Source organism: Phascolarctos cinereus, unplaced genomic scaffold (assembly GCF_003287225.1).
Source record: "Phascolarctos cinereus isolate Bilbo 61053 unplaced genomic scaffold, phaCin_HiC Scaffold_9;HRSCAF=440, whole genome shotgun sequence".
Lineage (NCBI taxonomy): Eukaryota > Metazoa > Chordata > Mammalia > Diprotodontia > Phascolarctidae > Phascolarctos > Phascolarctos cinereus.
This window is the reverse complement of record NW_027556402.1, coordinates 197,322,598-197,348,704: the sequence shown is the minus strand read 5'-3', so window position 1 is coordinate 197,348,704 and position 26,107 is coordinate 197,322,598. Positions and strand designations below refer to the sequence as shown.

The 26,107-nt window shown below is 35.9% G+C and overlaps 1 protein-coding gene across 7 annotated transcripts in view; it reads left to right on the top strand.

Moving 5' to 3' along the window:
• Positions 1–26,107, top strand: part of FAM193A (family with sequence similarity 193 member A) — a 218,901-nt gene that overhangs the window by 173,608 nt on the left and 19,186 nt on the right. For all 7 annotated transcript variants that reach the window (XM_020992199.2, XM_078148602.1, XM_020992198.2 and 4 more), the window contains 7 exons: positions 1,467–1,718; positions 13,232–13,430; positions 15,015–15,287; positions 15,872–16,154; positions 16,665–16,851; positions 17,175–17,405; positions 19,695–20,520. In XM_020992199.2, the coding sequence (XP_020847858.1) occupies positions 1,467–1,718; positions 13,232–13,430; positions 15,015–15,287; positions 15,872–16,154; positions 16,665–16,851; positions 17,175–17,405; positions 19,695–20,520 (2,251 nt within the window). The remainder of the gene's footprint in view (positions 1–1,466; positions 1,719–13,231; positions 13,431–15,014; positions 15,288–15,871; positions 16,155–16,664; positions 16,852–17,174; positions 17,406–19,694; positions 20,521–26,107) is intronic.

The window sequence follows — 26,107 nt, the reverse complement described above, 5'->3', positions numbered from 1 at the left end:
ATTCTTCCACTAGTCAAATGAGAGGCAGGTGGGGGATTGTTTTAATTTTTGCCACCTAACAACTTCAAAGATTATTATGAGCTTAATAAAAGAGTCTTGGCAAACCAAATCAAAAGGTTCTCATGAGAAACTACTGTATGAGTGCAAAGTAGTGATATTTTTAATATTTACAGCTTGGGACATTACATTTGCTGTGTGTTTTTACAGGTTACTTTATTTTTAAAAACATTTTAACATCTTATAAATGACAGTGAAGATAAAAATAATCTTCAGGATAAATTAATATCTCTGGGTTCTGTGGTTAACACAAGTAATCTTCTACTTGATTAGAAATTTCTAGCCATGTAAGTTTTATGTGAGATAAAATGGGGAGTGGTTGGGGGTTTTGGAGGAGGCGGAGAGATAATTATGCCACCGTGATAGATGGAAAGAGCATCTAACAATGCTAATTCATTTTGGGAAATGGAAAAACCCAAGTTAGAATAAGCAACCCTTACATTTTTAGGGTGTCATAGACCTGTTCTTCATTTGAGAAGGAAATTACAAATGAATAGAAATTTCATTTTTGTCAACATGTCTCTCCACTTTTATTTAGTTGATTATATTCATTAACAGTTCTCTCATAGTTGACTGATTGCTTCAGAGGGCCTTTATACTTTCATTTAAACAAACCTAAACCTAAGACCTTTTGTATTCATCTAAAAGGATGAAATTTATAGAATTCCATATTTCTGTAAATCAAATCACAGTTTAGTACTATGTATGGTGGTTTTAAAGTGTTCTGTTAGCTTTCTTTGCGGTTTGAATAATTTATTAGGCAGTCTAGACATGCTACAGGTAAATCAGGCCAGGCATGGCCAGTCCATTAATTTCAGCCAATTTAATAAGTGATAGAGATAGCCACAGTCAGAATAATTGTGCAACAATCTCCATTGATCATTAAGACTGCAAAAATGAAAGGCTTTTCAGAGAGCTTTTCCTTTTGCACTTCTAGACTTGTTTTTTGTTGCTTAAATTTCTTTAATGCTACTCATTAGGATTTGAATATTTCCATTAAAAATGAAGTCTTCCAACCTATCTGGTCCATTTCTTGCTGATGGTAACTAGAGTATATGCTAGTATGATGGTAACTAGAGTATATCAAGTGTATCCTGCACTTGAAATATAAATGTGTTTCCATTTCCGCAAATTCTATGATAGCACTATGATACTTAAAAGGCTGTAGCATATGCAGAAAGCTGCTTTTCATATTTTTCATTTCATAGTGATGATGGAGGTGGGGGAGTACAACTAGGTTTATTGTGACTCCCTTGATTTGTATCCAGCATTGCTCATGCATGTTAATATGTTTTTTAATCTTTGCATTTATTGTTTAACTTCTATTCAGAGACAAATTACATTTTCTGAGATTTTAAAGATAATTCCTTAGTTTGCCTAATAAACAGGTAGTATTTTTTTCATTTTAGGCTGACCCAGGTCTAAATACTTGTGAATGTCATGTCTGTAAACAAGAAGCTTCTGGTCTGACTGCATCAGCACTGGCAGCTGGCCGTCTTCCTGCTGGTCACCAGTTTATGAACCCAGAAAAACCTGCACATCCTGCACTTCACCTTTACCCCCATATTCATGGACATTTACCTTTACATACTATTCCACATCTGCCTCGTCCTCTTATTCACCCCACTTTGTATACAGCATCCCCCTTTACACACAGTAAGGTAAGTCACATCAAAGAATTGCCACATGTCTGTTGCTATATCAGTTTTGTCTTGAAAGAATAAACATTATGAAAACAAGTATATAAAACTGGGTGTTTGGAAAGAAGAATGTCCATTGTTAGCTCTACTGTGAACCAGAGGGTCCTCAAATATTACTTTCTATATTCTTTGCATTGTACCTGAAAAGAAAGAAGTTAGAACTGTGGAAATTTTAAGCGGGGAGGAACTTTTATAGATTATTTTGTTGTTTCCTTATTTTATAGATCAAGAGACTCAGTCTTTGAAAGGGAAAGTGTGACTTAGGTCTAAGGCCATAGAGCTCCAAATTTGAAAGAGCAGAATTAGAACCAAGATCTCCTGACTCCCAGTGCTTATTCCATATCACTATTTCATGCTGGTCCGCTGTATTAAAAAATAGTCCTTTATCAGGTGCTTATTGTGGGCAGACCACTATGGTAGAGTAAACTGTATGGAACTCCATGGATTTAGTGGCTTGTACTTTGACATGGTTTTTTTGTAGTTTGATCTTTATCTTTGTATAGTACACAGTATACAGTATTGCTTCAGTTTTGCTTCGTTTTTTCTTCCTTTATCACTAACAATGGTTTTAATTCAGTGTTTTTCTTAATGATTATTACTATTTTGGTGTATTGGGGATAGCTATAGAAGATCAAAAAATGGAATTCTTTTCACTATCTTAAATTAGAATATATTTCCTGACAACCCCATTTGGTAATGACCTTTCTCCCCAGATATTATGTAGCATTCAGTACATTATAGAATAGTGAGAGAAAAAAATCATTAGTCTGAACTATCGTCTTTTGCATTTGTGTCCTATTCCTACTGTACTATAAACTGCATAGAGAAGTAAGCTTATCTTGCTTTTCCCCTGGTGCCTAACAGTGTCTTCTACAGAGTTGCTTGGGTTTTTTTTTGTTTGTTTTTTAATGAATATAGATAGTATAGATCATATCCAACTAGGTCAGACTCCTGGTGATAATTCCACTTTTATAGTATTCTATAATTATTTCTGACTACCATTCTGACACGACTTTAGAAGTTTTTGTTATGCGTTGATCTTTTTGTTTTTTGTTTTTGTATTTTTAATGTGATATAATATTTTTTGTGTATCTAACTTCAAGCTTTTCTGTTCATGGTCTTTATCACTACTTTGACCTACCGGTGAGCCTTTATTTTCCTATTGATGAGTTGATATGGTTGGAAAATAATCGCTTGGCAATCTGAACTTCAAATCTGCATTAAAAATACAGTTATGTTTAGATGTTGCGGAATGCCCTGCCATACTTTTTTCTTAAAGTTTTCTAAAACCTACAAGTATGATCTGTACTCCTAAAAATCAGGAAAGTCCAACAGGGTATATTATAGATTATGACAATTGGTAATAGTTTTCCTGCTCATAGGTATTTAATTCCCCCTCCCCCTTCCCCCAAAGTGATACATAGACTTATAATAAAGAAAATTCCATGTGAAAGAAAGCATTTTGGACTCTGGCACTGTTTTATTACTACTCATTTTAACATTTGCATCGTGGTAGTCCTACCTATTGATCTAAAACAGGGATTCTTGACCTTTTTTGTATCATGGACCCCTTTAGCAGTCTGGTAAAACCTAGAGACTTCTCAGAATTATGTTTTTTAAATGAATAGAAAATACATAGGACCTCAAACGATACCAATTAATATTAAAATTAATTTACCAGTATTTTTTTTTAAAAGAAGTTTGTGGATTTCAGAAAGAACCCTTGGTCTAAGAAATTTGTAAAAGCTGCAAAACCACAGATGATTCAAAAATGATAGAGATGATGCTGGTAAGTATAGGATTAAAGATTCAGAGCTAAACCCCATGTCATATACTCATGTTAATACCAGGAAAATTAAATTAAGGACAATACATTGGCTGAATATTGATGTTTATATTGGAGAAAAAAAAGTATAGTTAATGAAAAATTTCATTTTTACCTGATATTGAAATGATTACTTTCCCTCATCTTTGTAATTCTCTATATGCTTGTGTTGTCATTATACCTTTCAAAAACTAGAGAATCCTCACTGTAACTTGAGAGACTTAAATGCCTAGATGAAAGCAAATGCCAGAAATGAAAATGAGTCTATACATACATAGAACTAAGGGAAAATAATATGACAAAAAGATCACAAAATCAATTCTAGCTATCCATTTAATTTTTAGCTGTTAAAAATAATTGTTATAAATGAATCAATACCTGTTAACAGTGGTCTAATATAGTATTTACCAACTTATAAATGGTTAATAGTGGTAAGATCTTAGAGAAAATAGTTGAACCTTACTAGTAAATAACCTTAGTTTTAAAGGTGACAAGTCTTCAGGTGTTTTTGAGAAGTGAGCTCTCAAGTATTCAAACATAGGACTATTGTCAGGGAGATGATTATTGTAGATGGGAAGGTGAGCTAAATTAAAACCCCTTCCATAATAGCAAGTAATATGAGTAAGATTTCCTAGAAATGCTTGAAATTAATAAAGAACTAGATTGCCAACAGAATTATGTACTGAAATTCTCTTGATTAAAGGTATAGTTTAAAACATATGCACACCTATATGTACTGAGGATTAACTGAAGTTGCTGGAACTCTAATGAAGCCATGCCATCATTAATTGCTTCTGAGTCTATGTCTTCTTCCAGATTCTTTGGCAGTATTTATTGCTAGCAGTACTTAGTATTTTTAATTCTGGATTATTAAACATTTTTATGTAATGACCTTGGTCTGCCTTTCTTTTCTTGCACAATCAGGTATCCTGGCCACCTGTTTAGATTTGATAAAGTCAAAACTTGGCATAGAGAGATGCCGTTACTGAATTTTATAAGAAAAAAAAACTTTCTTGCATCTTCATTTTTTTTGAAATTCTCTTATTTGTCCTTTAAGTTGCTTATAATTTAGTTGCTTTAATTTAGCTGCTTATAATAAGAAAATTTTTTGTCTGGCAGATAGTAAGTACTTAATGAATGTATGTTGACTTTTCCCCCCTTCTCTTTTTCCTGCCGTTAGGCTTCCAGATTAAGTCCTTGAATTATATCACTAATCATATAGAATGACTGAAAAATTGCATTTGGTGCTGCAGATAGGACAAACTGCCTACTTATAGGTGTTAATAATGTAAAAATTCATTATATCTCTTCGCCCAATCTGCCACAGAGACAGTTTTATTTCTTAATATAATTCAAAGTTTTGCCTTAATCTTTCACTGTAAGGGCATCAACCGTAGATTTTGTCTATCTTTATGATGATCTCTCTTAACAGGTAGAGAAGTGTTTCTTTTATGAGTCCCACCGTACTTTGAATATAAGAGAAAAAGGAACAGCCACTCCTACGAAAAATCTCCATAGCATATCCCTATGTAAACTTCTAAGGAACTGTTATGTTCTAACTTGTGATTCTTAAAAACAATCCGAGATATACATATGAGATAGGATTTCTTTGAATAAGATTTTGTGATTCTGCTGCTGACTTTATCATTATTTTATGTGCATGTGCAGAACACTTGAGATATTTATACCTTGCATCAAATTTTTTCATGAAAATAAAATAGTGTAAAACCAAGATATTCTAATGTCCTAGTTATTGGTACTGCTGCTGTTGTTTTATCATGGAATATGTTGTATCATGATCACACAAAGTTTCCTTCTGTCTCTATTCTGAAATATAAGATCACCTGAGGTTTAAATAAAGTTTCTGTGGTTGTAGTACGGTAATAGAGTGATGAAGTTCTAATAAGAAACAATGAGAATCGTTCACATTTCATTAAAAAACATAGACTAGAGGAGAAAAGAGGCCTTAAGATAGAGGAGTAATGTGGGAAAATGGAATAATGTACAAAGCACTGTGTTTGGAAAGGAGATGGGGGGTGGGTGGGTGTGTGTGTGTGTGTGTGTGTGTGTGTGTGTGTGTGTGTGTTTAAAATGCAGGTAAGAGGGAGAGGGGCTAGAGAGTGTCTTGAATGATGAATGTGAAGAGATCCATGAAATTCTTCCTTTGAAAAGAAACAGTGTGCTGATATTAAAGATAAATGTGGTATTCTGGTGGTTCTGAGCATAAGCAAAATTGAGGGTATTTTAGACAAACAGAACTTGAAGAGTTGAGCATCAGATAAGTTAAGAGTTAAAGGCCTAAGTTAAAAGATAAGTCACAAATAGATTCTGACATTGACATAGCGAAACAGTGTCTGATCTCTTTGTTTTAGTGGTTGTATAGAGTTTTCTGGGACTGGTATTTTGGCAAGGCCGAAAAGGGAAATTTGGTGTAATTATCTTATAGCAGTAAATATAGCAAAATCTTACTTAATCTGCATATTCCTCTTAGAAGGTAAGCATAGTGTGGATGTTTATGATTAATATAAATTCCTTCTTACTGTGAAGTAGCCAGAAATCCCTCTTTTGTTCAAATTCTTTTGTAATAGATAGACCAAGATTTAGAAGATGACCTATTGTTTTCATTACAGCCAGTAAAAATTCTGTCAATCAGACTCGTTTTTATGATGGCCCTTAAATGTTCAACTAGAACCTATTTAACTTGGGGTAGAGATGTCTCTCTTCGCTAGATAAACATAAATGAAATTTATTTTAGCTCTAATGGATTGAGGATGTCTCAGCAGCCATGTTTATTAGCAATAATGTTTGTAATGTACCAAGAACATAATAAAATTTTCTATTAAAACAAAAGAACCAGGTGAGCTTACTTTGTTGCCTCTCCAGTCTAATAAATACAACTCAGTCTTTAATGATTCTGAACCTTATATTATTCCATGGTTGTCATTCTAAACATGGAGACCCCTGTACCTTAAGAGGCCATGGTTCTAGTTTTCCAGCTTGGCTACAAGCTTTTTGCTAAACATTTCTGAGCCTGTTACCTGTTTTGCTTGTTTCAGATGTGATCTCTTCAAGGAGGCTTTCATGTAACTCCCACACAAGCCAGAAGTTATTTTTTCTGCCTCTAACTTTGTATAACCTTTTGTACTTCTCTTAAGTTCTTAAAGCTTATCTAGTTTTCTTACAACACCACTTTGCAGTAAGTCATGTAAATGGAGAAGTGACTTGCCTAGAGTCATGAAACTAGGAAGTTCTGGAGCTGAAATCTGAACCTAGGTCTGTCTTGACTTCAGCTCCATCACTGTTTCTGAAGTCAGCCTGTTCATCATTTCTTATAGCACAATAGTATTCTATTACATTCATATACTACAGCTTGTTCAGACATTCCCCAATTGATGGGCATCCTCTCAATTTCCAATTCTTTGCTACCACAAAATGAGCTGCTATAAATATTTTTATACATGTAGGTCCTTTTCCCATTTGTATGATCTCTTTGGGATATAGACCTAGAAGTGTTATTGCTGGGTCAAAGGGTATGACTTTTTTTTTTAAGCTAGGCAATGGGGTTAAGTGTCTAGCCCAGGGTCATACAGCTAGTAACTGTTACGTGTCTGAGGCCAGATTTGAACTCAGGTCCTCCTGAGTCCAGGGCCAGTGCTATATCCACTGCACGCACCACCTAACTGCCCCCGGGTATGCATGTTTTTATAGCCCTTTGGGCATAATTCCAAATTGCTCTCCAAAATGGTTGGATCAGATCACAACTCCAACAATGCATTAGTGTTCCAATTTTCCCACATCTTCTCCAGCATTTATCATTTTCCTGTTTTGTCATGTTGGCCAATCTGATAGATGTGATATGGTACCTCAGAGCCATTTTGATTTGCATTTCTCTAATCAGTAGTGATTTAGATTTAGTGATTTATTTCATCTGAGAACAGCCTGTTTATATCCCTTGACCATTTATCAATTGGGGTGCCATGATTTATTAAGTAGAAACTAAATGTAGGTGAATAGTTGGCCTTTGTACCCAACTTCAGAAATAATTGTAAAATGATGAATTGTATTAGCTAGTAGCTCGTATATTTCAAAATATTATTTTAAATTTCCTGTGTATAAAATGAATGGCCATTTTAAGATGAAAGCCTTCTCAGTCCACATAAGCATTAGCTAGTCAAATTTCAGGTAGTTCATAAGACTTAGAGATGGAAAGATCCGTAGAGATCATCTGGTTGAATCTTTCATCTGACAAGTAAGGAAATGAAAGCCTAGAGCAGTGATGTGACTTGGCATGCTGCTGGTGAACAAGAGAGCTGGGTTTTGCACCCAGCTAGTCTTGTCTCCAGGACCAGGGCTCTTTACGCAGAAATATGGTAAGCACCTCAACTTGATCTGACTTGTATTTTTTTTTTAGTATATAATTATCTTCCTCCCCATCTATCCTCCTTTAAATTTCCTCTAACCTCTAGTTTCTTTGGTAGCTAGTACTGTGCTGTGCAACCTGTCAATAAATATTTATTGAGAACCTCTCTTGCAACAAACTGATGGGAAAAGGATAGGGAACAAAAGTAAAAACAAGTTCCTTCCCTCACAGAGATTTCAGTGTAGCTCAGGAGGCTGTCATGTATTAAGCATCTACTGTGTGCTGAGCATTCTGCTATATAATGGTGATATAAAGAGAAAAAAAAGAACAGTCTCTCCATGTAGGGAACTTACATTGTTTTAGAGACTGCATATGTATAAACAAAGGTGTACAAAACAAATGCAAAGATAAATTTGGGGTGGGGGAGAGATTTCTAGGAGGTGAGGCATCAAGAAGGGTTTTATAGAGAAAGTTGTCACTTGAACAGAGTTTTGAAGGAAACACAGGATTCCAGAAGGCACAGGAAAGGGGAGAGTTCATTTCGGTCATAAGAGACAGCTGGTTCAAAGGCATATAGAGGTTGGAGATACAGTATCATGTGTATGCAACAGCAAGAAGGTCAGTTTGTCTGGACCATGGAGTACAGGAAAAGCATTAATGTGTAATAAGATTGGAAAGATAGAGTGAATTCAGATTGTAAAGAAATTTAAAGCTACACAGAAGAGCATCTGTTTTATCCTGTAGGTTATACAGAGTCAGTGGAGTTTATTGACCAGGGAAGTGACATGGTCACACATGTGTGCTTTAGGAAGATTACTTGGGCAGCTATGGGTAGGATGATGGATCAGCAAAGGGAAAGACCTGAGCTAGGAATATCATTTAAGAGTATACTACAGTGCTGTAAGAAATGACAAGCAGGATGATTTCAGAAAAACCTGGAAAGCTTTACACGAACTAATGTATAGTGAAGTGAACAGAACCAAGAGAATAATATACACAGTAATAGCAATGTTGTCTGATGAAGAACTGTGAATGACTTAGTTATTCTCAGCAATACAAAGATCCAAGAAAATCCCAAAAGACTAATGATGGAGCATACTATCCACCTCCAGAGAAAGAACTAATATTAATTGAACATAGACTGAAGCATGCTATTTTTCACTTTCTTTATTTAATTTTTTTCTTTTATTAAAGTCTTCTTGTACAAAATGACTAACATGGAAATGTTTTACATAATTGCACATGTACAGCCTATTTGCTTACCGTCTCCAGGAGGAGGGAAGTAAAGGATAGAATCTGGAACTTGAAACATTAAAAATTTTTTTAAGTATACTGCAGTAGTCCAAATGAGAGGTGATATTATGGAGGGATACATAGGATGAGGGAGAATGAAGAGTGAAGGAGAACCCAGAGGTTATCAGCATCTGTGGACTTGATGGATGATGGTGCCCTTGACAGAAGTAGGAAGTTTGGAGGAAAATGAGTTTCATCAGATGTATGATAAATAACTTTGTTCAGAGTCATGAAGGATTCAGTACAGTGAACACTAAATAACAACATTAAAGAACTGATTATATTTTTCTTACAGGAAATTCTCTCGGTATGAATACAGGACTCATTTCTGAATCAACTTGCAACTCATCTTATTAACAAAAAGACAATACCAAATTGGAAAAGTAAAAATGAAAATGTGTGTCGTCCTCTATCCGAATCAATTTAAAACAGAAGTTAATGCTTTTAAAAGCTGGGAAATGGGTAATAGAACAGACTGTCAGGAAGTTAACTGATGTAAATCATTTGTCACCGTGAGAGACCTAAAGATCGTAGAAACTCTTCTAACTAGGAAACAGTTGATTTCTATGCCAGGGCAATAAGAAGGTAGCAAGACGGATGTAGGCTATAAACTCATTCATAGAAATTTACAGAGAAGGTTGGTGGAGAATGATGAGCACTATCATCTCCAAAAACAATGAGAAGTTTTGGAGGGGAAAAAAGGTTTACAGAAAAGCTGATGAGAAATTCAATTCAAGTCAACAACACGTATTAAATGCCTACTGTCGGAACATTCCAAAGGAGGGGAGGTAGTCTCAGGTTTATTACTATTGAAAAGAGAGGAACGAATCAATGATAACCAACTCCATCTCTACCAAATATAAAATAATCAAAATATCTGAAATAATTAAAATAATCATATTAAGGATGTTTTTAATAAAGGGATGAGAAAAGGACAGCTAAGATTTCCCAAGTGATACTCTACCACTTCTGCATATTTACATCATTATATATCATCCATTTGTCATCCACATATTTACAGTTAACATAATTCAGTCATAGGTGCAGAGAACACAATTCCACTGTTCTTGTTCACTCTGAAAATTATCATTTGATAAAGTAAAACAAAATGTTTCTTTGGAAACTTCCTTCCAACAAGATGATGTTTCTCTTGCGTGTTTTAAAATTGTTTTGTTTGGTGACCCTCTAATGACAAACCAAGGCATAAATTAGGAGATAGATAAATATGCTTATCAAAGATGTTTTCCAAGGTTGTCCAAAGAGATGCTGTTCAGTCATTTTCATTTGTGTCTGACTCTCAGTGACTCCTTTTGAGGTTTTCTTGGCAGAGATACTGGGTGGTTTGTCATTTTCTTCTCTAGTTCATTTTATAGATTAGGAAACAGAAGCAAACAGGGTTAAATTATTTGCTCAGGGTTACATAACTAGTAAATGTCTGAGGTCACATTTGAACTCGAGAAGATGAGTCTAACTGACTTCAGATCTGGCACTCTGTCCACTATGCCACCTAGCTACCAAATAGATGAGGAATTTCTTATAGATAGTGATATTATACAGATATTCTTATTTATAGATGACATTATGCTGCAAGCCCTAGCACTTACCAAATAAGCCTCCAAAATCATATCCATAATCAAAATTTTGTCTTTACTCTTAACGCTGGAAAAATCAAGTGTGTGAAGAATACCTGTTTTCCAGACTGTAATATATATGCATTTAGAAGAACAGCCTATCGAGCTGGTTCATTTGTGTGTATATCTTGGACTGCATTTAGATAGTGATCTAGGCCCAGAATCAAATAGATAGAACATGACAGAAGAGTCAGTATAACTTAGTGGGAAAAGCTTTGGATTTACAGTCAAAGGATTTTAGTTCACATTTCAGTTCTATTGTTTACTATCACTTTGTTGCATCTCTTCCCTCAAAAAGGAGTGGTATTGAAGCATTTTTTTAAATGCAAAAGAAAAAAGAAAGAAGCCTGAAGTTACTTGTGCAATTATATGTTTTAAAAGGAAAATCCAATATTTCTAAAAATATTCATTTTATTTGGTATTTAAGTTCAGAATAAAAAAAAATTTTTAAAGGAGGGAATTGGACTACATAACCACTAAGATCCCTTTTAGCTCTAATACATGTTTCTGTAGGTTACTTTTGGCAAATTGTACAATGCTTTTAATGACCTCACTCTTTCCCTTCCAAAAAAGACCTATCTTTTTTGAACACCAATATTCTTTTGGATGTGCAGTATGGCTGCAAATCTTAGAATACTGCGGTCTCTGAAGATTTAAAATCATAGGTCATCCAGAGGCCAGTGGGGAGATGCATATTGAGTGCAACTATCAGTGGTTAACAATGAATTATGCAGCAGAAAGATCTTTAAAGATAATATCAAAAAACTGTAAGGTCAGAAATGGAGATGGCTTTATCGTGGAGCAAGTCTAAGATTAACTAGTGGGCAGCACATATGTTCCATTGATACCTACTTAATGACATGAGACTTGAAGGAATGTTCCCATCACATTAGGTGGACCCCTTTGGTGGATTTACATGAGGATGTCAATAAGATTGTGGGTGGCTGGCATTCTGTGCCACTGGAAGAAGTGTCTGCACTACAGAGATCACATATCTAGCATAGAGATCAGTGAAGGCTGAAATAGTGTGGGCAGCTTCGTGGAGGAAGTGAATCTTGATTTGAATTCATATCCCTTGGTTACTGAGTGAATAAGTAATTTGTCTGCTCAAAAGAATACCATTGATCATAATGACCCTGGCAAATCGAATACTCTAAAGTATTTTTTTTTCACCCCTTGGAAGGGGCAGGTGAGGAAGCAGCATTGATCTCAACTTTATTTTCATTGTCCTTCAACATATCAGTGGTCTCAAAGTTAACTCCCGTAGTCACAGTCATTCTGTCCTGAGAGGGAAAAGTAGCCTGTTGGAACAAATCTTGAAACAAAATCCTAGTCTTACACAAATGTATTTCATTTTTAAAGTAATAAGGAACAAATGCTAGAAATTAATGGGTTTAAGATCGCTAGAATTTTTCCTTTAAGTTTTAAAATCTAAGCCTGTTTAAAATTTGACTCTTTGTATTCCTTAATAGTAATGTACAGTACGCAAATGTTTGTAATTTATGTGAACTACCCAGGCAGTATGTTTTGTATGCCAGTATCAGTGTGAATAGATAAATCTCTCTATATGCTTGTATAACTGCATATAATTACATACCATAAATAATGGTCAGCATTATGAGTGGTCTAGTAGAAGGAATAGGGAATAGTAGAGTAGGAGTAAGGATCTATGTTTGGGTCCTGGCTCTGCTCTGACTTGGTTGTATTCACTGTGGGCAGCTTACCACCTCAGCTTTCTCAGTCTCAGTTTCCTCATCTGTACAAAGAGGAAGTTGGGCTAGATCAGAGCTTTGGGGGGGAGGGGAGGGCAATTGGGGTTAAGTGACTTGCCCAGGGTCACACAGCTAGTAGGTGTCAGGTGTTTGGTCTGAGTCTGAATTTGAACTCAGGTCCTCCTGACTTCAGGGCTGGTGCTTTATCCACTGTGCCACCTAGCTGCCTCTAGATCAGAGCTTTTTAAACTGGGTTCTGTGAACTTCAAAAAATATATATTTTGATAACTTATTTCAATACGGTTGTTTTCCTTTGTAGTCCTGTATGCTTTATTTTATGTATTTAAAAATATTATTTTGAGATGTTATCCAGTAGCTTCACCAGACTGCCAAAGGGATGAATGTGATGCAAAAAGTGATTAAAACACATCAACTAGATATGCTCTAAGTATCCTGTTAAAAAGATGATCCTATTAAATTAGCCTTGTGAAATGTATTTACCTTAGAATTTAGTTTTATAGAGCACTGTTTTATAGTGTCTAGAAAGTTTTCCCTAATATTATGTCTGTTGCGTGTGGAATGACCCTAGAGATAAATGGAATATTAATTAGGATATGCAATTAGATAATGATTAATTATTTTAATTTTTGTAGGCTTTACCACCAGCACCTGTTCAGAATCATACAAATAAGCATCAGGTATTCAATGCATCTCTTCAAGACCATATTTATCCAAGCTGTTTTGGGAGTACTCCAGACTGGAATAGTTCTAAATTCATAAGTCTTTGGGGATCAGAAATGATGAATGATAAGAACTGGAATCCTGCCACTTTTTTGCCAGACACAATTTCTGGTAAGGATTGTTTCTTGTTGAATTTCCTGAAATTTTAAACTCAGTGAATGAGTCGATTAATTTAGAATGTATGGATTTACTTTTACAACTAAAATCTCTTAATATTCAAGGTTTGAGCTCTGTACTGTATTTATTATGCTGTTAATATAAATGAGATTATTACTTGATGTTAGAGGTAGATTTCAAATATTGGTTATTAATGAAAGTCTGTCAGGCTTGGGACAAATTATGCTGCCAATCCTTGTGTAAACCAGTTTTTTTGACCACTGAGTGCGTTGGTCATACTAATTCTCTGTCTCATGTGTGGCAGGTTGACCCTGTCTAAATCTAAAGAGTTCCATTCATTATGTTGAAGGCCTGATTTATAATACGTAAGAATGACACAAAGAGGCAGCTAGGTGGTGCAGTAGATAGAGCACTGGCCCTGGATTCAGGAGGACCTTAGTTCAAATGCGGCCTCAGACACATAACAGTTACTAGCTGTGTGACCCTGGGCAAGTCACTTAACCCCATTGCCTGACCCCCCCCCAAAAAAAAAAAAAGAATGACACAAACCTTGCTAGCATGAATATCTTATAATAGCTACTATATCCGTCATCTTTCTTTGGTGATGTACATGCAACCTTAGGATGAGACCATATGTATTACCAGTTTGGACTTCAATCCATTAAGTTCTTTACCTTTTGGGCCTTTGTTTTGAATATATGTTAACCTCACAAAAACTAATGTTAGGATCCTTAGTCAGGTCTTCTGTCTTTGTTAGTTTCTTTATTAATTGTGTCTCTAATTCCCTTCTCTTTCCCTTAATCTTCAAAATTAGCCCACCTTCCTATTCTTTTCCTTCTAATACTTTTAACCAGTTAAGCTGTATTTAATATGAATTTGCTAGAAAGAACAAATAGATCAAAATAGTATGTTTAGCAAATCCTTTTATTGGAAGAAGTTTAAATTTTGAATCTATTGCCCATCATTAAGGAACTTTTTAAATTTTAGCTCTTCATCAATAGTTTTGTTACTCTTGGGTAATTGGTTTACTCAACCTAAATATAATTGTATCCATAGTACAGTAAAACAATAACTGATCTGAATATATTGACTTCTGCTTTTAACTGACATTCTCTTTACTGTTACCAAGATACATTTTTTTGTACCTCCATATGTCTGTGAAAACTGACTGCTTATTGCCTTTCCAACTGTTTGTGGTCCCAAACTTTGGGACTTGATGTAAGTGCAGCGACAGGACTTAACCCTACCACTTATTTCTTTTTCCTGCGTCTCAGATGCCTTGAACTATGAGAAAACCTCATATGTTTCTCCAGTGACTTTTGAGCAAAGAAATAGCACAGTTTCAGATTCCAACAGCCAAATATTTCATTTTCATTCACAATGGAGAAGGCCATTGGTTGAGTAGTTTAGGTTGTAGAGGAGATAAATTTAAGACTTGCAGTTTACTGATATCAGTCATCCCCAGGCCAGGAAAACCTAATGTTACAGCTACATGCAAACAGTGAGGTATTTAGTTGGCAGTCTGTTCTTTAAACTTTTACTAAGAATGACTCTTAGTTTTTTACCTTTTCTTTAAAGGTAGTGATATAATAGGACCAACACTTTCAGAAATAAGACCTGAAGCACTTCCTACCACGTCTGGCAGTGAAACAACTACAGTTACTGATAGTAAAGAGAAAAAAAATGCTGCAAAAAAGAAATGTCTCTACAATTTCCAAGATGCTTTTATGGAAGCTAATAAAGTTGTTATGGCAACATCTTCAGCTACTTCCTCTGTTTCATGCACTGCCACCACAGTACAGTCTAGCAGCAACCAATTTAAAGTATCCTCCAAGAGACCTTCATCAATAGGTAAGCACACATAGCCTCCTAAACCATTAATAGTTGTTTTTTATTTAGAAACACCAAAGTTTTAAACCCATTTGAAGTCACTCAGCTTGCTTATCATATAAGGTACAGTACATTATAGTCACCTCCTTAAGTTATAGGGTTCCTGCTACAATGTTGGATTCCTGTTTAACTTTAAGCCTGTCCCTTTAATATCTTTTGTCTTAAATCTTTATGTGCTGCTTAGGAATTAAACCTTCTGTTCTGTAGTAGTAAGAATGAATTGCTTACAGAGTACATTTGCAGAAATATGTAGTATTACAATAATTACTATTGACGTAATCTTTAGGCATCTGTCACAGATCTTTTGAGCTCTTTTGAAATAAAGGAGAAACATCAAATTTTTACTAAAGAAGCCTAATTCAGATTGGTGTTTAGCTAGTATAGTAGCATGAGTGTGAACAATTACATTATCTGTAGTTTGAGTCACTAATAGATAAAGTGTCAATATAACATTAAAGAAAATATTTTGAATGTGAGGGTTAAAATGTACCTGGCCAAAGAAACTGTAACTTAAAAAGAACTGCTTTGATCTCTTTACGTTTTAGGTGAAGTGTTTCACAATATCAGTAAAGAGGATCATAGACATTCTGCACCAGTTGCACCAAGAAATAGCCCTACTGGTTTAGCCTCTCTTCCTTCTCTTTCTCCTGCTGCACTTTCACCAGCCTCCACACCCCATCTTGCAAATCTCACAGCCCCATCCTTTCCAAAAACTGCTGCCACAGCTCCTGGATTTGTAGATCCACATTCAGGGCTTTGTCCCACCACTTTAGCACCACCGACATCTACTACAGACAGCTCAATTAGTGCTCCGCCAAGTATATGCAGGTGAGTCCTCACACTTGAATTTCATAAATCAACAGTTGTGACTGCTACTTATTTTTTTTGAAGTTGAGTTTTGACTAATTAACTTTTGTGATATAGAAGAATTGAATTCCCTCCTCAGTGAACAACTTAAAACCAGTGGGGTATAAAGAAATACTTGTAGAATACTTCAACATGATAGATAGTCTACTTTGTTTTCATGGTTGTGATGACAGGAGCCTCCAGTGTAAGATTATATTCACAGAATCACCAATGGACCTCAGGGGACTGCTAGTTCAGAAGTTCTCTGAATGTGATTAGTTGGAATTACCCAAGTTTATATAGCCACTTTAAGATTCCCTAGTATTCTAAATTTTCTGTCATCATTTTTTTTAATGTTCAGTATTACTAGTGGAAGCACTATAATAAGAAATGTGGGTGCTTTTGCTTTTAATGTGACCTAACTCTGAGGTGCTGGCTTGTATGTCTCTGGTGTATTAATGGGAGGTGGTGGTGTTTTTTTAAACTGTACAGTGACCCTGATTGTGAAGGGCATCGCTGTGAAAACAGCAGTGCGTATGACCATCAGCAGTATGATGGAGAAGAAAGCCAGGACGAAGATAGCTGTTCTGAGCACAGCTCTAGTACCTCTACATCCACAAACCAGAAAGAAGGAAAATACTGTGACTGTTGTTACTGTGAGTTCTTCGGGCATGGCGGTGTAAGTTCCTTTTTTGTATTTCATACCTAATGATTTTTCTGTTATCTTATTCATAAAGAATCCACATAGGCATATTTTGATATTTCTTCATAGGATAAAATTATTTCTTAGTATTCTAAAACTGATTTTTAAAAACATTTTACATTGTATTTTAATTATGAAATATGTAGGTTTTATTGCTAATAAGCCTCTGATACTTTAAGTATCAGATTTTGTTATATCACACTTTATTTGCAGGCAGTTCAAAAGGTATTATCTGGATTTCACATCCGTAACTTTGAAACTTAGAAGTTCTATCTAATGTTTTCGTTAAATTTTCTTAGCCACCAGCTGCACCAACAAGTAGAAATTATGCAGAAATGAGAGAGAAGCTCCGTTTACGCTTAACCAAGAGGAAAGAAGAACAGCCAAAAAAAACTGATCAGATCTCTGAAAGGGAGAGTGTTGTTGACCATCGAAAGGTAGAAGACTTGTTACAGTTTATAAACAGTTCGGAGACCAAACCAGTAAGCAGTACTCGGGCTGCCAAACGAGCAAGACATAAGCAAAGAAAGGTAAAAAACAACAAAAAAAGCTACTTCATTTTTTTGCAACAATCCCAAATTTCTTTCTCTAAAGGCATTTTACATGCTAGGAAAAGTGGCATATAAAAAACTTGATAATTTAGCAGTAACGTGGTATTTCTTAAGAAAATACCCTTTATTCAATAGGATTTTAAAATGCAAGTTGATTACAATTGTACATTTCAGTTTTATAGAAAACCTGTTGAATATTCACTTGCTACTGCTCACTTGAAGTATGGTTCACTTGCATTGTTGGAGGAGAGTATTTGTGGGTTTAAAAAACAACATACCCCGCCTGCTGAGGGGAGCCCCGGGTAGTAATGTCTTTGGCCCTCTCCTGAGAGAGAGTGAGAGAGAGCCCTAAAGAGAAAAAGGATGACACCAGGAGGTAGATGGCTTTTCATAGGCCCATAGTGGGGCTTCTTCTTCCTCCTGGCCACTTGGTTGCTCGTTTCTTCTCCTCCTGGAGCAGGTAGGTGGCTCAGTGGATAGAGCGCCAGACCTGGAGTCAGGAGGACCTGAGTTCAAATCCAGTCTTAGACACGTAACACTTAATAGCTGTGTGACCCTGGGCAAGTCACTTAACCCCAATTTCCTCACCAAAAACAAACAAACAAAAGTATATATATACATTTGAACTTGAAATCATACTTCTTTTTAGTCAAGAAAAGATAAACCTGTACTTTCATGTACGGGCATATCTTTATAAATGTAGTTTTCAGTATGCTTGGTTACTTCTCCAAGGGTCTAAATGAATAAAAAGAAATGTTTTGGTTAGCAGGAGAAAGCCCTTTGCTGCAGGAAGAGGCAAAGAAATACAAAGATGTAGAAGCAGTAGACAGGAAGAAGGACTAAAGAATGAAAAGGGCAGTTGTTTGGAAACCAGAATCTTTTTTGTCCAAGTAATCATTGTTCAAGGAGTGTGAGAGATGTAAACTTTTTTAATAGGTCACAGCTGTTCTCCCCATCTGTCTACTCTGTCTGGTATACTACCATTACTGTTGTTTTTTATTTATGGGGTGACAGCAATGCTGAGCAGCCAGATAGGAGAAGGACTTGATCTGAAACATTCGCCAGAGGGTATAATAGGGTCAGGCCCAATGACTTCTCAGAACTACAGACCAGAAGCTTTAAGTACTAGGAGTGAAACATCAGAACACTTTCTAATGGAGCAAGTAAGAGTTTCCCAGTTGTATTCTCCAACTATGGGTTTCTGCTGTGGATACTATCAACTATTGTACACCACTGTCACTTTACCAGTAAAGAGCTAGGAGGAATTTGTGACTAGATTTCATTAGATAATCCCTTTTAATGCTAAGATTTTAGCACTCTGGTAAATTCTTATGGTTCTGTTGTCAGTTGGTTTGAAGACCTATATAGACCTAATTTCTATCTTTAGAACTCTTAGATAAGTCTGGTCCCAGAAATTAGTCGACTTTTAAAAATCTGTACCTTCTCCATTAATAAAACTTTTAATGACTTTTATTTCCTAGACAGATGGAATTTTTTTTTTTATTTAGAGTTTCTGGAATTTGTGTCCCTTTTTCAAGCAGGAAATAAAAATTAATTCCCTACCTTGCTAGGTAGCAGGAATGTTCAGAGATCATTTTTCCATTAATGCTGACTTTTTAAAAGCACTATTTTACTATATAAAGGCTTTCTATATGTCTTCCCTGAGATGAAAGGAAGTATTTTTGAGTCGTAATTCATTATTTTATCCTTATTTCTTCTGTGTCATACTTAACAATATATTCATGCATCAGCATCTAAATTTCATCTGCCCCAGAAAACTGTGTTTACTGAATGATATTACATATACAATTGAGTACCATTTGAATACCACACAATAAGTCTTTAGTATTCAAGTTACAGAAACAGATAGTTGACGCTTGGGGTTTTTTTTTTGTGCCCATACAGAGCACAGTGCAAGATAATACAAGTGAAAAATGTGCTGTAATTTCACAGACATCATATGTAAACAGCAAACTTTACCTTGTTTTGTGTGCTTAACATTAGCAAAAACACAGTAAGGATTCTTGTTCAACTCAGAAGCCTTGTAATTCTACATATGTTCCTTATTTTACTCCTTATTCAATAGTATGAAGTAATTTTGGGTGGCTATATTTTAGACATTTGGCCCTATATAACTTTTTAATATGTTAATGTTCTTTAATATGAATAATTTTCCTAAACATATGCTCATAACATATCATCCTAACTTTTCCTGTTTGTCTTAATTTAGAGTACTTATTGTCAACTTTTAAATCACTGTTTTTATAGCTAGAAGAGAAAGCTCGTCTTGAAGCAGAAGCCAGGGAGAGAGAACATCACCAGCTCCTTGAGGAACAAAGGCGGCGGGAGGAAGAAGAAGAAGAAAGACTCAAAGAGGAATTCCAGAGGCTTCAAGAGCTCCAACAGCTACGAGCTATAAAGAAAAAGAAAAAAGATAGAACAAATAAAGACTGTTCAAAGTTGGACATGCTTGCTAGGAATTTCCAGTCAGCAAAAGAATCAGTACCGAGTTCTGAAGAGATACGGAATGGCACACTTGAGCAGTCTGAGAAAACAGAAACATCCTCGAGTTCACCTTCCAGGCATGTTAATCATTTGGAACAGAGGCCAGGGCCTGAAACAGTCTGTGGACTGTCTAATCCAGGCAACTCAAGAGACTCCAAACTCCTTTTCCAAAAAGAGCTGGGTGTGAAGCAGCATGAACCGCTTTCTTTCCTCTTTGACATAATGCACCACCACAAGGAAGGGAACAGTAAATCAAAGCTCAAGCCTGTCAGTAAGCTGGCCGAATCTCCCAAAGTGCCCGAGAGCCAGCCTAGGCCCAGGAACCACACGGAACCCAAAGTAAAGGCAATAGAACTCTCTTCTTCTGCTGAGCAGAGAAGAGAAGAGAAAAAAGTCAACAGTAACAACAACAACAGAAAGCAACTGAATCATGTCAAAGAAGACAAGTCTCTGCCAATCCTGATTGAATCCCCTTCTCCAAATGAGCAACCCCCAAACAACAAATTGGTATTGGCAGATTCTCCACAGCCGAAGGGCAAGAGCAAGAAAAATAAGAAGAAAAAAGGAGATAAAGTCAACAATTCACTTGGTAAATATAGCTCAGAGAAAGTTATGTTAAGCTTGGTTAAGTGTGTGAGTTATCAGAAGATGATGTAATATCTAGAGTCTTTAGTGAGGAACCTACGCTAGAAAGACAGTGTGTTGGTCAGTACTTAGCACAGTGCCAGGCACATAGTAGGTACTTAATAAATGTTGATTGATTGATTGATTGATATCTGAGAGGCAGTATAATAGCCTTGGAAGGAGCCCTGAATTTGTAGTCAGAATGTAGATTTGAGTCCTGGTTTTACCATTTCCTTTTTTTCTGTGATGTTGAGCAAGCCATTGTGGAATTCAACATGGTCATCTATAAAGTAAGTGAGGGAAAAGGACTAGATATGCTGTCTAGGAACCCTCCCAGCTCAAAATCTATGATCCTATGAAAATCTCAAGGCAGATTTTGCCATTGCACATACTGTATCTTGCTCTTGCTTTGCATTTTGTAGGGACTTTTCACCTGAATGGATCAGGAGAATGAGGCCAATGAAAAGCTTGGTACTAAACATTTTTACTCATTCATAATACAGATAGTATGTCTGGTTTCAGGAAGAGCCACTGCTGTGATTAAAGTATCTTTTCAAATCATCTCATTTAGATAGTAAGCTTTAGTTTTCCCTTACACTTAGATTCCAGTCCCATCTTAATTGAATGTATCATAATCCACATATAATAATGCATTTCTATAGTGCTTTAAAATTAACCAGCCAGGTTGCAGCTGGGTGGCGCAGTGGATAGAGCTCCAGCCTTTGAGTCAGGAGGACCTGAGTTCAAATGTGGCCTCAGACACTTGGCACTTACTAGCTGTGTGACCCTGGGCAAGTCATTGCCTAGCCAAAAACCAAAACAAATAAATTTGACTACCTGCTTTCCTCGTGACATCCCTGTGTTAGGTAAGTAGTGCAAGCATTGTTATGCCCATTTTATAGATGAGGAAACTGAGGCCTATAGAGATGAAGTGACTTGTCTTTGGATGCAGAGGGATAGTATAATAAGGGTCAGACCTAAAATTCAGACCCAGGTCTCAGTTCCCAAGTTCTGCACCCCATACCACCTGTGTAATAGCACTGTTGCTAAATGTTCAAGAACTGAGACAAATTCCTCAAGATAAAATGACAGGAGGATGTTAGCAAATGTGAATAAAGTTAGTCAAGTTGATTTGTCTATAAGAGGCTGACAAGGAATAAGATCAGTTTCAATTAAAGAGAATTAAAAATGAACAGTACTTCCCCATTCTAGTTTATACAGTCTTAACTTTTGATTAGCGTTATTCAAACTGTATTTTAAAATGCTTTGTTGAGCGAAGTAATCTTTGAAGTAAATAGTAGACATCAGCAGCATGATTCAGGAAGAAAAGAACTAATAAGTCAAAGTTTCAGAGTGATTTGAAATCATCAAATGAATGATTTTTTGATGCAGAAGGAAAGATTATTTTAAAGTTGCTTAGTTTCCATTTGTCACGCAAATAGTATTTGTAGGCATGAGGAAAGACTCTTAAGCACTAAAGATTCTGTGATCACATAATACAATGAGAATTCACTTGGATTTTAAGTTTCCTTGTTTAACTCTAAGTCTCTCTCATTACCCTTTGTGATGTTCTGTGTCCTGCCATCATAGGGTATCTCTTATTTCATGGCATCCATCTTTGTGCACCAGTATATAGATAATACATTGTCAGAGTTGCAAAGGCTCTTAGAGTTTATTAAGTCTAACCCACTTGTTTTATGAGAAGAGGAAACTGAGGCTGAGAGTAGATAGTCTAAGGTCACACATAAGAACAGGTCCAATCTAGTTAGGGGCTAAGAACCTGAAAGGTGGAGTAGCTTTGTTTGGCTGTGTGAACAAGAGCCCTGAACTTGGAAACAAGCTTTTGGAGTCAAGTTCTAGTGCTCTAACTGGTTGTTAAGACCTTAGGCAATCACATCCTGTTTCTGGGTCTCTCATATACCATGAGGGAGCTGAACCAGGTTATCTCTGACACCCTTCTAGTTCTTTTATTCTGTGACATAATACGGATTCTGACCAGTTGGTGCTTTTTTTACTCTGCTGAACTACTTTGCTCTGATTGACTCAACAGATAAAACTCTTCTTGATTTGGTAATTGTCACTTTGCCTAGGCAGTTAATCCAGTGAGAAGTAGCACTAAAAACAACTAATTTTTGAGACCTCTTACCATACGTTACGACATCCTCTTCACATTTCACTAATACTTTGAAGCATGGAGGTTTCTGAGATTGCATGACAAAAGAAGGGTACGGGATGGTAAGTTTGTGGCCTAAAGGATGAAATAAGCTAAGACCTAAGCCAAACAAATAGAAATATATATTCTACCACTTTCGGGTTTTTTCTGTCTCCTATAAAGATACTAATTAAATAGGTGAATAGTAAACTTACTCATCTGTGGCAACAGAAATAAAAGAGGTTAAACCACCTGCAGCTATTTGGAAGAAAAGCAAACAGACTAAGAAATATGACATGTTTTTCTAATTAATGCTTGACAACAAAAAGTATAAAAATTACAGATATCTGGAACACCTAAGAAAAATCAAGAAAGATTAAGTATAGAATCTTAGGAATTAGATAAAATGTACAATAATTACATTGATTCTAGCACAGAGGCAAAGTCATTTTGCTTAGAACATGAAAAGTCTTATATGTATATGTTCATAAGATGTACGTGTTTGGAAGAGTTGTTTATTGGGTTTGTTGTTGTTGTTTTTAAGAGATGTGAGGGCTGAGGAAATGGGAATATTCAGGGAAAACTTTGTTCCACTTTGTGATAGGTGAATGGATAGGTGCCTTTGATGGGAGAGGCATGATCTAGTGCAGGGTGGGGAACCTGCGGCCTCGAGGCCACATGTGTCCCTCCAAGGTCCTCAAGTGCGTCCCTTTAACTGAACCCAAACTTCAGAGTGCCGCACTTGAGGACCTTGGAAGGACACATGTGGCCTCGAGGCTACAGGTTCTCTACTCCTGAATGGAAAGAATGCAATATCTAGACTATTCAAAGCCCAGCCACAAAACCTACAGCTGTGTGACCTTGGGCAAGTTATTTTCTTCCTCTGTGTGTATTTCCTAATCTATAAAGTGGTGATACTGCATTGCCCACCTCACAGGGTTGTTGTGAAGAAAATGTTTTGTAAACCTTGAAATACTGTGTAAATATAAGTTAGTGGAAAAAAAATTTTGCCACTATCTCTGAAAATTGAAACATTTAAATTTGTCAGCTTAAACTGTAAGCGCTTTGAGAATCTGCCCAGAGACTGTCAATTCTGTGCATTGTATAAAAAATCCTTAGTAGAGCACAGCTTTATGCTTTATATAGCATAAGCTCTTAGGAATTAAATATTGATGGTGTGGTTCTTGTCAGAAATTTACTAGCATTTTAGATTTTTAGATGCTTCTCTTGTTTTCTGCTCCTTTTTTTCTCCTGAGGAAATTTCGTTCTTAATACTCATGATCTCTAGATTTATCCCAGGACTGAATTTTTTAAGTTTACCCATGGCAAACCAGGTAATTTAAACCCAGAGCTGCTCACACTCAGGTCTGGCTGGTTTCATATCCAGCACTCAGTTCACACCAGCATGTTACAGTAACATCCTAAGATGTTATTATTCTGCATTTAGTCAGTTGTTAACAGAATCCTGAGGAAAGAACGAGATCAAAATGGTGTGCCCATGCTATTTTGGTCATTTGAGTTGAATCACCATAAGAGCTACAGCTGTCTTCTGTAACGTGTACCTGCACCCACAGATGCCACACAGCACTCTGCCCCACCTAAAATTTTATGTTTAAAATGACATGAGTGCTATAAATTCTCTGTGTGATGAAAATTGGCTGATTTCATCATTCCCCTAATTGAATCTTTGCCTCCTTTAGTATCCATAGTTCTGTGTATGCAATAAGCACTTTATAAGTGCTTTTTGATTCATTCACTATTTTCCAGTCAGACTGGACTGCTTGTTTTTCTGTAATCTTGTCTTGCCTTTTCTGTCCCTCTGCTTTCATGCAGGCCATCAGAGTCTGTGCCTAGAATGTATTCCATGTTTGAAACACATTCCCTCTCTTTTCTCTTTAGTGATGTCTTTTTCTTCTTTTCAGTCCTATCTCAGATGCTACCTTCTTCTTGAAATTTTCTCTGATTCTTGCATCACCTCCCACTGCTTTCCATACTTCTCCCCACCCAGTTCAAAGTGATGTCTTTTTTTGTATCTACTACATTTTACCTTGCATTATAATGTTCTGTTTAAATTCCTTGAAGGAACTTTGTATATAACTTATCTTTACATACTGGTTGGCTCCTCCATTGGAATGCAAGCCCTTTGCAAGTTAGGCCTCCTTTTACTTTCTCTTTATATTCCTAGTACTAGGTACGGTACCTGATACCCAATAAATGCTTTATAAATTCTTGTCGATTGATTGAAGGCAGCAGTCATGTCATTTTTCATTCCCAAAGCTGAATATTGTACCGTAATGGCCTGCAGCTGACAGTGTGTTTCTTACACATTCAACCCAGTACCAAAGTCTAACTTGGGCAGTGCTAACTACTAAGTACTAGGAACTCAAATTTACTACTTTTAAGGTTTAAAAAACACTTTTCTCACCACTACCCTTTGAGATAGATAATGCAGTTATGATCATCTTCATTTTACAAATGAGGAAACTGATGCTCCAGTAGGGGAAATAGTCCAGGGTCACACAACTAAAACCAAGATTTGAGTTTGGGTCTTTAGACTCCAAGGTAGAGCAGTCTCCATTTTGATTTAACTAATCTTTTGCACTTATCCTATTATCATTATGATTTTTCATTTTCCCTTCAATAGGTGGGGTTCTCATATTCTCTGCAAGAATCTTGATTTATTTTATTGCTATATAACATCAGCTAGATAGTAATTTGTCTTTAAGATATATTATTCAGTGGACTATAGTATAAAATAAAACTTAAAGAAAATAGAATTATTTTTATTTTTGAGCTATTTTCTAAGTATTTACGTGGCAATAAAGAATTAAATCTGAAAATTAAATCTTGGTCACAGGCTGAAATGATACTTCTAATACCTATAAGATGTTTAAGAACCATAACTTACGTAGGAAGGTATTCATATCTTCCTTAAGATAGTCATATACTGAGTCATCCAGGTTCATCTGTATCTGATGAATATAGAATTATATTCATTCCATTTTTCAGGAAAATGATTATTTTTCAGGAAAAAAAATGTTAAATCTCTTCAATGGAGTTCGGTATAAAGGAGCTAGGTTATAGAAGACTTTTAACACCAAAGCTAAGCATTTGGACTTTACTTTGTAGGCAGAGGGAAGTTACTGAAAGCTTTTGAATTATGTAATGAAATAGGTATATTTGATATTTTAATTTGTAATAGTTGTCTCATGAAGCAATGGATTGTGGAGAAGGAGAGAATAATAAACTAGGGGCAAAGAAAAAATAACTCATTTAAAAGGCTGTTGTTGTAGTCTGGAAGTTAGGTGATGAGGATACTGACCTAAGTGAAAACATAGAAATGAAGAAGAAAAGAAAAAATATAAAAGACTTTTGTTGTTATTATTGATTCTTGATTGTT